Here is a 13,093-nt window from a genome sequence, read left to right as displayed (position 1 = left end):
TTCAAATCGTGAAGATCTATTCGAGATATATTTTGTGTATCTATCCCAAGTACCTAAATAAGAAGTAAATAAGTTTGTGTATATATTATTTAAATGCTTGATATGGCTCAAAAAGTAGTGTATTGATTTATGATACATTTATCGTTTTACTTAGGGCGCTGGTTTTCATTTGAAATTGCCTGAGGAAATTGCACTCAGATGCTCAGAAGAAAAAAGATTAGTCTCTGTGGTCTATGGTTTTTGTTTTGAATTCAAATGTGATTCAAACTGGTGAAGATACAAATGTTTTCAATTTTCAAACGATTTAACTTACATTGTTTTCAGTTCTTCGATTTACACGACAATTTTATTGTATGTAGCGAATTGTTATTTTTGATAATATTATTGAGTGATTGAAATCTTGTAAGATATTTTTTTTATCATGGAATGTGATACATTCACTTGCCTGGATCCGTGTTTAGAAAAACATTTAAAGGGTCACCGTAATACTATCACAGCTTTATTTTATAGTCCTAATGAACAAAAAATAGCGAGTAGTTCAACAGACAACAGCGTTTTAGTAAGTGAAAAATAATATTTAAAAAATACTGCCATTTTTCTGAAATATTTAAGAAATATATATGTTTCTTAGCTATGGGATCTGTCTGGTAAAAGTGGCCGAAGTTATCGTTTCCTAGGACATGATGAAGCGGTGACGGATGTAACATTTTCTCCATCTGGAAAGTATATGGCCTCAGCATCTCGTGATAAAACTGTAAGGCTTTGGGTGCCTACAGTAACTGGGAGTACAGGAATGTTTAAGGCACACTCGCAAACTGTTCGCTCAGTTCAATATAGTCCTGATGGTAGTAAGGTAAATATATTTATACATACTTTACATATCTTATAATAAATTTGAAAATAGATGATATACATAGAAATGTGTAGTGCATTACATTGTGAATAAAATGTGGCACAGAATAGTTCCTATGGTAGAATAAAGAACATCATTTTTTCCTTGTATTTCTAGATAATAACAGCATCAGATGATAAAATAATAAAGCTCTGGTCCAGTGACAAGTACAAATTCCTAGCATCACTTGTTGGTCATACTAACTGGGTGAGACGAGCTATTATGTCTCAAGATGGATCTATCATTGCTTCATGTTCAGATGATAAAACGACAAAACTTTGGAATCCTGAGACTGGAGAATGTATTCATACTTATAAGGACCAAAAAGGCCATGGGATGTATTTAGCGTGGCATCCTTCTAGTTGCTATGTCACAGTTGGCACCACACAAGGCAATATTAAACTTTATGATGTAAGAACACATACTCTAGTGCAATATTATAGGTAAATATCAGTCTGTGTTATAAAAATGAAAAGAGGATTCTTCTTTTATGTATCAAAAATTTGTACACAAGACACTTGCTATGTGATTTTTTTTATTTAATTTCATTAAAACTAATAAGAATTTATAATTTCAGCATTCACAGTGATTCAGTCAATCAACTTTGTTTTCATCCTAGTGGCAGTTATATTTTAACTGCAAGCAAAGATGGAACAATGAAGGTAAACAAAAATATGTTAATCTTTATCTGTTTTTTAAGTCAAATCATCAAATGCCTTATGTGTTTGTTATATTTTCCTTTCAGATATTAGATCTCCTGGAGGGACATCCACTGTTTACTTTAAGTGGACACACCGGTTCAGTTAATGCTGTTAATTTTTCACCAAGTGGCAATGGATTTGCATCAGCAGGAGAGGATAAGCTAGTAAATATTTAAATTAATATTTTATGTATAAATATTCATTTATTTATGAGTCAATTCTTAATAACAATAATTAAAAACAATATTTTCAGGTGTTCCTCTGGAAAACCAACTTTACGCAATTGGCTAGTGATATTAAAGAAAATGTTGAACATAATTCTATGCTCACTCCAAAATCACAAAATTCTAAAATAACCACTACATCTAAAGGGAAAAGTCAGGTTATCAGTAAAAGATAACTAATATAGACTTAAGATATGTAATGTAGTGTAAAAATTATAGATTATTGTAAGTAGTTTTTCGAAATTTTAATTTATTATTATAATACAGGCATGTACACTCAGCACAGTGCAAACAAAGTACAACCTAGCATTCAAAAAACTTGAATTTCAAGACAGTTGTGATCTAATTAGAAAGTCTATATAAACATTTCTTAATATGTAAAGCAGGGAGCGAAGATATGGTATCAATGCTATCACAGCAATAAGTACCCTGTTACTACTTTTTCACATTTGGATGATTTTAATGACACTATGGAAACAGTGGTTAGTGATATACACGGACCTAATGCTCACAGTACTTTGGTAGAAAATCCTAGTCAAGCAGAATTATTGAATTCTCAAGATAACACTGGAAGACAGGATACAGGATCTCAAATAAAGGAATCAAATGAATGTTCAAACAATGTAGGACATGCCAGCCACATCCCACGATTACCACCTACTAGAACCACTTATACGATTCCATCAATTGTAAATAAGTCAGCTGATGCAATTAATGAAAATAGCATTTTTGGTATGATTAAATTAGGTGACAATGATGTTTGCTACACAAGTGGTACGATAGAGTGGGTGGGAAGAAAAAGAAGCTTTCCAATTAACAGTGGCTTTAAAGTACTTAATGAACACAATATAAAAAATACTGAGCCTTCATTGAAAAGAGTTAAGAAGCTCAACAGAACATACACTTGTGGGACAGACGAGTTCAAAGAATGTGACTGTGGAGATGTACTACCAACTGTAAATGCAATTGTTGATCATTTAAATGCACTTCATGAGGCAGTGGATCTTGTTGATTTGAGATTAAATACCATTGAGGGTGCTATTGGAAGAAGTGGATAGATAGATTTTGTTTCAATAAATAAAAATATATATTTGAACAAAATGTATATTATTTATATATGTATGTAGAAAATACTGTATAGACACTATGGTTATATAGTCTTTGAGACATCAATTTTATAAAATTTACATTTACACTTAAACTAAACATAATAATTGTTAAATATAACAACATAAAAAAACTTTATTGTGTAACTCTCCATGACTCATTAAAAACCGATAAGAATGCAAAACTCCTGCAAATATGATTAGCTATGCAATATTTACAACATAACATTAAAATAATAATAATATATTGACACATAATAACATCACATTTTTAACCTGCCTTAGTTTATTATGTAAAGAGACTAATTTTAAATTACTGTTTTCCAACATATTCTGTCTTCTTTCCAGTTTTCTTGATAACTTCGAGAAGTTGGTCTGCAGTTAGTGTAGAAGTAACCAATACTTTCTGCTCAGGTAAACTTATTGATATGTCCTCAACTCCTTGACCTTTTAATCTATTAAGAACTCTTTCAACTGCCCCAGAGCAACCCTCGCATGTCATTTCAACATTGAAAATGTGCACCTTAAAAAAGACCATTATTTAATTATTGTATGTATGAATTTATGCATGATTTTCATGATTAATAACTTAATTTCTTCTAATCATTTGCTTACCGACGACATGATGAGATAAATAGCAAAAGGATGTAGTATTTTCGTAAAATTTTATACAAGTTTATACAATTTTACCCCGGCTTTGCTCGGTTTCAATCATGAATTGCTTTCTCAAATTGAAGTATATCAAGAATATATTGATCCTCTTATCACACAAAAATCGTAATTTATGAAGGGTGTTGAACTTTATCGCAAGATAATACACGTTGACAAAAACTATACACAACAATATAACATTATCGGTTTATATTACATACTACATAGATCAACATAGATAATGTATCCACTATCCATAGCAAACGTAGACAGAGAAACTAAAAGGCCCTACTCACGGTTCAACACAACCCACAATCTGCTGACACAATTTGTTGAAGTCGCGATTGAGCGTTCTCTACTCACGATTCATCCAACCCTCAATCTGCTGATACAATTTCATTCCGCGATTGCTTGCCACAACGTGTGCACGTCACGTTGATGCCTGGCCTGATGCTAAACCTCAACGCAATAATACGCATTATTAGTGGATATACTAATTTATGAAATATAAGATAATTATCTTTGTAAAGCTTGTATTTTTTCCAATTTTATTGATAGATTTCAAGGGCTATAAAGTATAAACGGCTATAAAATATAAACATCTTCCTCAAATATGTAAAAATGTCTTTCCCGCGTTTATCTCAAAACCGCCATTTTGCGATTACTGCGCAGCGCGATTGAGCCGAGATTGGAGCAATCACAATACTCACGTTTCAACACGCACACAATCTGCTGAGACAATTTGTCGGGTTGCTTCCGCGCCGATCCAATACACAACATGTTGGGTTACGCCCCCAACGTGCCCTCAACTATACTATTCACGACACAATCTGTCAGCTCGCTGCAGATTGTGTCAACAGATTGTTACTGAAATTGAATCGTGAGTAGGCTACTTTATAACTATTTATCCATAGAGTCTAAACAGTTTAATTATTGCCATATAAATTTTCGAAATAAAAAGCCACATGTTCGCCAGACACTAGTTTTGTTGCAATTAGTTTACCTATTATGTTTTAAAAGCTCCCGCTATCAAATAAAGTAATATTATTTTGTGAACTCAACAAAACGTACCCATATTATGATTGTTATTTTAGCGGTAGGCCCCCTGTGGACATTTATAATACCTACCAATACCTATATACCCTATAATACCGATGTCAAATCAAGAAATCATAGTACCTAGTCCCGTCGCGTCGCTCGTAGCGTAGATAGAGAATATTATGGTGGGTACAGACAGGTGGAACATAACATGCAATGAAAGAATTCACCGTACTACACATTGCTGCAATGTATCATGAAAGTTTGGACGTCTTGTGCGCGCGAAATGTGCATTCCACGCGCATGCTACTAGCATTACAAGCCGCGCGCGGAGCGATCCGTGATTTGTCGGTTTTTCGAACGAACACAAAGGGGCAAGGAACACGAACGCGGGAGGTTCGTAGTGAATGCGCGTTAAGAGCGCGCTATGCGTCCACGCTTGCAGCGAACATACAATGAAAGGCAGAATTATACATTTCATGTTACGTTTCACCAGTCTGTACACACATTTACAAGCCGCGCGCGAAGCGATCCGTGATTTGTCGGTTTTTCGAACGAACACAAAGGGGCAAGGAACACGAACGCGGGAGGTTCGTGGTGAATGCGCGGTATGAGCGCGCTATGCGTCCACGCTTGCAGCGAACATGCAATGAAAGGCAGAATTTTAAATTTCATGTTACGTTTCACCAGTCTGTACCCACCTTTACAGTTTAAAAGTCCCGTTGATGTAATGTCTGTGAAATTCTTATTCCGAGAATTTTTAAATACATTTTCGTATTAACACTAAAATATAAATAATGACCATGATTAGAATATTCAAATATCTGATATTTGAATACCTATTTTTTTAATATAGTGTAGCTGTAGGTCATTGACCTATACAATGATGAATGATTCTGCTGTCTGCAGTACCCTCAGACATTTTTTCGGAAGTGTATATATTCAATTTATGATTTTTTTTATATAATTAATCTTATTTATGTGGAAAAATAAAAACATAATTTTTTTTTCAATAAACCTTTCTAATATTATGTTTTAGAAATATAATTGTTAATCTGTACTCAGAATTCAGATTAAAGTAGCCTACTCACGATTCAATTTCAGTAACAATCTGCTGACACAATCTGCAGTGAGCTGACAGATTGTGTCGTGAATAGTATAGTTGAGGGCACGTTGGGGGCGTAACCCAACATGTTGTGTATTGGATCGGCGCGGAAGCAACCCGACAACTTGTCTCAGCAGATTGTGTGCGTGTTGGAACGTGAGTATTGTGATTGCTCCAATCTCGCAGTGTTACCAACTCTCAAAAATATTTATCCCTAAAGTTTGTGTCAAAAACTCCTAAAAACGCCTAAATTATTCAGTTGTCCCCCTAAAAAAACATACAAATATAAATTCATGATGATTTAGAAATAATATGCTGTAATATGTTTCAAAAGTCTTTTTATTACAAGTTATTTAATACATAAAATATTTCGTCTTCATCTGAAGATTCAGCGTTTTTGAAATCATACATGTTGAATAAATTTAACATTTTATTGGATGGATTAAAATATGTTGTACAAGATCCACCATTTCGATTTAATGTAAATCGGACCATCATGATGCTTTGCAAAATTTTATTTAATTACGTACTGGATGTCGCTATGAGTCGCTAGGTCAAGAAATAAATATTAAAACTAGTTATGTAATTATCAATTTAAAAATATTAAACAGTCAAAAAAAAATCCCTAAAAATACCCCTAAAAATTTCAGACCCCTAAAAAATTCCTATCTCACTTATTTACCCCCTAAATCTGGGGGGAAAACCCCTAAGTTGGGAACCGTGCAATCTCGGCTCAATCGCGCAGCCGCGTTGCGGCTGGGAGTCACTTATGAAAAAGTGTAACGCTCGGTAACGTTACGATGAGTCACCGAAAGAGGCACGCGGGCATGGTTAGCCCGCCTAAGAGCGAGAGAGACAGACATAAAAAGTCGTTGTCACGTAAAACTTTCGCCCGTATACCGACTTTACAGGCAACCAATTATTTTTATTTTTGTTACATTTAAAGATCATCTAGAAAAATCTGCTTCTTCTAGAGTTTCAGTACCTATGTGAAGAATAAATTTCTGTGATAGAAATTTTGGTGTGCATTGTGGTTTGGGCATATTTAATGTAAAACCATATTACTTCACAAAATTAATTAAAATACGTCAAGCTAGAAGCTACCCGCCGCGGCCGCAGCGTAAAGCGTTGCCAATACGTAGGTACTGACAATTATTGTTTTTGTACACAAATACAGAATAAACATATAACCTTTTGAATCATCAAATCATACTTTATATCAATAGTAATAAAGTTTATAATCAAAAATATTCAAGAAATAGACAAACAACGGAGAATTCCCGAATGTTCGTTGAAACAACATGACACAAAATAAATCTTCCTAGTGGTTGAATGTCGTACCTTACCACTAATTGAACTCATCTAAACCACTAGGAAAATCCACCAGCCACTAAAACCAATATTTGTCCGCTAAATGGGGGTCAAGCTAATCAGCTAAACCACCCAGATCTAGTGGAAATTCCACTGAGTTGGCAACACTGGTCATCAGATTGAGGGTTGGATGAATCGTGAGTAGAGAACGCTCAATCGCGACTGCAACAAATTGTTTCAGCAGATTGTTGGTTGTGTTGAACCGTGAGTAGGGCCTTTAAGTTTGACAAATTGGTTAAATTGAGATCGACATCTGGAATCACTATTATGTGGATTCTAGTTAGCTGTGAAATACATTCCCTGGCTAGGTATCTGCAGCCGCTTTTTCAGTGATATCCAAAAATTTTATCATTAAATTTAAATGCAAATCTCAGTATGTCGCTCAAAGAAAGTCTCAAAGAGCTGGGCTGGTGAGTAGAATCTACCAATGAATGATACACCAATTGGACTTCACAATTTTAACATATACTAACAAATTCGTGATTCTTACAGGTACCTGAGTGACGAAGGTGTGGACACTATCAGTGAAAATGGAAAAATACAGGATGTACAGCTTCTAAGTAAAAAAGCATTAGATGTGAGTGTTTCGAGATTCATATTCATTTAAAAGAGCTGGAAATAAAGCCAGCTATAAGCTAATTTATTAATGTTTTTTTTATTTGCAGTACGATTTGAGGGATATAGGCGATGCAGCTTTCCCTGAAGATTTTTTAAAAGATCCATCCAAATTAGAGAGCCCTGTTGTAATTCAGATACAGAAAGTTAGGAATGTATCTGCTCCTAAAGCTAATGAGGAATCAACATCTGCTCCTCGCATGTTGAAGTTGATATTGCATGATGGCAAATCAACATGTGCTGCGTTAGAAATAAATCCTATTCCTAATTTAACAATAAATACTCCACCAGGCACTAAAATACTGTTGAAATGTGAAGGTCTAGAAATATACCATAATGTTATCTGGTTGTCTCCCAATGTGGTCACAGTCCTAGGAGGAAAGGTATCTCATATGATTGAAAAATGGGAATTAAATAGAAGCCTTGCTAAACATACTCGAGGTAAATATTGTTTATTAGTATTTTTGAGGTTAGCTCTGCAATGGTTTATAATACATATTTTTTTATCTCCTTCATTTTTTTGTAGGTGGTGTTGATGCCGGTCCTCCACCGTGGATTCCATTTGGTCAAAGGTTAGAAGCTAACCCATTGGAAAAACAATTTAAAAGCCTACAAGAAGCAGCTAAGCAAGACAACCCAGAGTTTGAGGCTCAAAGAAAAGGAGCTATAGCTGAAGCACAACGGTTATCTGGTGTAAAGAAGGTAAGTTTAGTTCAAATTTTTATTTCACACATTTTTCTACTCTGTTAAATATTTTTATTAATCGAAATTATTTTCGAATTATTTTTAAGGTATTCGGAGGTGGAACAAAACCATTACTTGATGCAAATGTACAGAAGATTGTTGATGCTGGATTTACTGAAGAACAGGCTGAAAATGCTTTAAAATACACTAAGAATAATGTAGATCGAGCACTTAGAATATTGCAAAAGCGAGACAATTCAGAAAATCGTAATAAAGAAAAGCCAAAAGAATCTGAACCACCAAAACGAAAAGGGCGAAATAAAGACAAAGATAATAACAATGATGAGGATGTTATACCAGTGAAACCCTCTGGAAAAGTGTCCCTCTTTGACTTTTTGGAGGACAAACTTCCTAATGTTCCAGATAGACAACGTGACAGAAACAACCGCAGTGAAAACAATGCTCCATATGAAGAAAACCGCGAAAGAAATTATGGGAGTAGAGACAGAAATAATACCCGCCAGAATCCTCGAAATCAAGGCACAAGGCATGACGGCTCTCGACATCGATCAGACAACAGAGGTCATTATAATGACAACCATCCATCGCACCGAGATGAACGGAAATATCAAACCCAAGTAGAGACTCCACCTAGATTCCAAAAGAAATTTGAGGAAATGAATAAACAACACTCAAACAACCAATATGGCTATAAAAATTCATATAACAATCAACCCCATAACCAATACAATAATAGGAGAAATGATAGAAATTATAATAATGATAGTAAAATGCAACAACAGAACCAGCAACCTTATCAAAATAATAACATCCAAGGGATAGACAATTTAGTAGAAGCAACAGCTAATATGAATCTTATAAATCAGCAACGTCCCAATGAAGAAACACCTTCTCCACACACTTACCAAACACAAGAGCAATCTTATCCTAAACAGCCTTATCATCACAACCAGAATGTACAAGATTCCCAACAATATAGGCGAAATAATGATGTGCCAAAGTATCAGGATCAGTCATATCAGCGTCGACAGCAACCCAATGGTTATGTGGATCAACCACCTCAAAATGCTATGTATCCAAATGTAAATTATATGGCGAATATGCAAGGAGGTTACAATGGTCGACAATACGGTTATGGTGGAAGGCCACAAGAGTATAATACATTGCGAACGGGAGGTCCGTTTTTACCAGGCTCATTGCTCGGGTTTCAAAATGCAGCTGTTAATGAACAAGCCCGTGCGATGTTAGGTGTAGCTGATATTAATTGGAAAGTTGGGGATCGCTGCTTGGCACTATATTGGGAAGATAATAATGTAAGTTATTTATTTACTTGTTATCTTTTTATAATATGCATAAGTTTTGTATTAGTGTGATACGTTTTTTATATTATCTGTTTCTATTTGCAGTTTTATGAAGCTGAGATAACTGGTATATCAGCCAATACTGTAGTAGTCAAATTTTGTGCATATGGTAATCACGAAGAAGTCCTCAAGTCCAACTGCTTGCCTTATCCAAACCAAGGTAAGTCTAAAAATTTATATATAAATAAAGTTACATAGAAACATTGGTAATAAACCAAATGTTTTTATATATTGAAATCAATTTTGAACTTACACAAAATAATTTAATATCAGGTCATTATTTCAAGTCATATTATATTGCAAGATTAACTTCTAGAACAGCAACAAATACATGTTAAAAATAAACTTAAAGTAACATTATTACAACAAATAATTCTCCAAGCCTCATTCGTACTTATTTGTGGTAGACATTTGTTTAACAAGAGATTTGAATTAACTCATTGAAGAGTTGGTGTCAACATGCTGCTATCAACACTGTACTTTGCACAGTTGAGGATGCACATTAAAATATTCTCTTCTATGGAGCATCAAAATTTTAACATTTGGAAGCAACATTTTTAAACTGCTGTTGTCCATCAATTGTTTACCATGAACACGAGGCTCACACATTATGTATAACAATAAACATTTGTGCATCAGCGACGTCGGGCGGCTACGCGTCGCGCGGCGTGTTCCCCGCGCGGCGGCCCTAGTGGCGCGGGGCGGCGCCGCGGGCCCGCGCCCCCGCCGCCCTCAACCCCCCGCGAGACCCCGCGCTCGCCACCAGCTGACCACCATGTCTCCCCCTCACCCCCCTACCGCCAGCAACCCCCCTCGCCCCCCTGCCCCCGCCGGCCCCCCTCGCGCCCCTCTACCCGCTGGCCCCGCTAGCGCTGCACATTGACCGGCACCAGATCGACTATTGGAACGATCCAGAACGCATCGCGATGTTCGTCGCGACGTGGAACTATGAACGTGACGTTTTGCTCGAGAACGACTCTTGGGATCTCAGCCATTTTTAGTTGAATATTTTTGTTTTTTTTTGTGATGTACTGCTGGCCGTGTAGAAATGACGCTTAGAATGATATGAATATTCAGTGACCAAAACGACTTTCAATCGGTGTTGTTTGGCAGCTTTCTATGCGGCTAGTCTTTTATGTACTAATTTACTCGAAAATGTGGCTATTTTTGAAAAAAAGCTTCCAAAACACTTCCGTTTCCGATTTTAAGTTACTTATTTCACAAAAGTCTTTCTAATAAATGCTCATACAAGTTGAACTAATGGGATTCCTTTGTGGAAGTATTCTATGTTGGATGTCTTCCAGTTTCATATAATGAAATAAAAATGAATATAATGCGTACCATTAAATGTTGGTCATTGTACATGAAAAGGTTCCCATTTACCTTTGAGGTACGGATCCTTACACAGTTAAAGAACAGAAAGCATCAGGATTTTAACTCAATATGTTATCAAAGGTATAGAGAGTCAGTTCTCGCAAAATACGAGATGTCCGTAGATAGATACAAGACTGGAACCTTAGTTCCGAGTTGGTTCATGTTCCTTTCCCCTTGATACCTTTGGTCGAATTTTCTTAATGTCAACGACACTAAAAACCCAGCAACAACTGACCCTACAATTAATACAAAAATAATAATGACCTTTCGTCCACGGTCCACATATTTATTTCCAATAAGATTTAATTTGATCGTTTGTGAAATTCCATCGAAGGTAGCAAGGTAATACAGACTAAACCAACGAAATAGTAACAATTTGTACGATAATAACTTCACTACTAGTCTAGTGGAATAATGCTGGGACGAATTAAAAACTAATATTAAATGAATCGAACTGCTTAAAATTTCAGGCGCGTCCATAATTTTGGCGCGATATTGACTTGTGAGTTGAAATAGAAGTTTGCTGTAGCATTTCTTCATTTGTTATGAATAAAAGAATTACTTAAATATCTATTTCAGTTTAACCTCGAATTAAAAACTTTAATGTTCGCCTCCAAAAATATTTTAAACTTTCTCTGCTATAGTTACGGCAAACTTCATTTTTCATACTCGAAACAAAATTGTAGGTATTGTGTAGCTTCCGTTAAAGCTTTTTATACGTGATGTCGATGTCAATTTAATATTAATGTTGTACCAGATAAACCATTGAATATGGCACTATAACATTTATGTGTGTTAAGTAAAGTATTAAGCGAATAATGTTTGTGTTACCTTTAATTTGGTTGAAAAATTTTGTAGGTATGTAATTATTGCTCATTAGGTGTTACTGGTGTTAGACGTTGAAAACTATGTAAATTGTTATGGTTTTGTGTAATGGTGATAATGGATAGATTTTTCTAGTTATCTCGTATTTATCCGTTTAGTAGAATAATAAAAGCGCTTCTAAAAGAAGTTGAATAAAGAAATATTAAATTTTTAAATTTCAGTTTATTTTGCTTCTGGTATGGTATTTTATTATGTTCCTGGAACATAATTAACGAGGGTCTCGGTCACAGTGCTTTTTGAATTAATGTATGTTTTTAATTTCAAATAGTTATATCAAAAATGGTCAAGTGTAAGTGTATAAACGAAATTAATGATTATCGGTAACACAAACATTGTTAAATTTGTAATACGACGTAGATTAACAATAATAATTAATGTGAAGAAAGCTGTAACATTTGAATGATTTGCATTTGATATGGAAGCTACACATTATAGGCTCACCTCGTGTGATGAATTTTAATCAGATAAGATCTAATTAGGTGTACTCCTACATTAATTAATTGATTCTATAACCAGTCGTCGTAGTTTTAGCTTATATAAGTGTATTTTGTTGTATTCTAGCGCAAAGTGTGTATATTAATTTTTCGATTAACTTCGGAATATAGTTTGAAGTGTTTTTTACTTTATTCAGTGTATAAATTATTATGTCGTACGCGAAATCACACGTACTGGATAAGTGTGTACGTGCGGGTTGTACGTTTATTACTCTAATGAATATATTTATTTATTGCTTCTAGCGATCTCTACTCGTACACCTTGGCATTTCTAATGCAAGTACATTTATACATAACGAGCCTCCTAAACGAGTAGTGAAAGCTAATAAATCTACTTATTTGTAAAGATTACTTTTAAAGTTTCTACTGTAAACCAAAGCTCAATTATTTTCCGATGTAAAGCAGAGCTCATTGTATGTGTAGGGTGAAATATGCTTTCTATACATTTGTACTAATTTTATGTTGGAGTAACAGTTTATTAACAAAAGCTAATAAAAAGAATTTCATCAATAGACTTTGTTTTATTAAACCATGTGGCAATTTGTAAGGAACTCTACCTAAATATTTCTTT

At 34.8% G+C, this 13,093-nt stretch overlaps 3 protein-coding genes across 3 annotated transcripts; 2 read left to right on the top strand and 1 right to left on the bottom strand.

Annotated features, from left to right (window-relative positions):
- The first annotated feature begins 55 nt into the window (after positions 1–55).
- On the top strand, positions 56–2,913 carry LOC123692185 (POC1 centriolar protein homolog A). The gene is made up of 6 exons (XM_045636900.1): positions 56–559; positions 632–853; positions 1,010–1,335; positions 1,470–1,554; positions 1,638–1,757; positions 2,204–2,913. Exons 1-6 carry the CDS (start codon positions 422–424, stop codon positions 2,873–2,875), a joined length of 1,563 nt encoding a protein of 520 aa, XP_045492856.1. The 5' UTR covers positions 56–421; the 3' UTR covers positions 2,876–2,913.
- LOC123692184 (copper transport protein ATOX1) lies at positions 2,908–3,801 on the bottom strand. Its single transcript, XM_045636898.1, has 2 exons — positions 3,539–3,801; positions 2,908–3,446 (listed from the first exon to the last, which is right to left on the bottom strand). Exons 1-2 carry the CDS (start codon positions 3,545–3,547, stop codon positions 3,237–3,239), a joined length of 219 nt encoding a protein of 72 aa, XP_045492854.1. The 5' UTR covers positions 3,548–3,801; the 3' UTR covers positions 2,908–3,236.
- A 3,354-nt stretch (positions 3,802–7,155) lies between these two features.
- Positions 7,156–13,034, top strand: LOC123691702 (tudor domain-containing protein 3). The gene is made up of 7 exons (XM_045636226.1): positions 7,156–7,498; positions 7,581–7,665; positions 7,754–8,144; positions 8,230–8,405; positions 8,495–9,721; positions 9,815–9,929; positions 10,409–13,034. Exons 1-7 carry the CDS (start codon positions 7,464–7,466, stop codon positions 10,459–10,461), a joined length of 2,082 nt encoding a protein of 693 aa, XP_045492182.1. The 5' UTR covers positions 7,156–7,463; the 3' UTR covers positions 10,462–13,034.
- Positions 13,035–13,093: the final 59 nt, after the last annotated feature.

The sequence above is a fragment of the Colias croceus genome, chromosome 5, assembly GCF_905220415.1.
Source record: "Colias croceus chromosome 5, ilColCroc2.1".
Taxonomy (NCBI): Eukaryota; Metazoa; Arthropoda; class Insecta; order Lepidoptera; family Pieridae; genus Colias; species Colias croceus.
Note: the sequence above shows the minus strand (reverse complement) of the source record. Positions and strands in the feature narration are given on the sequence as shown.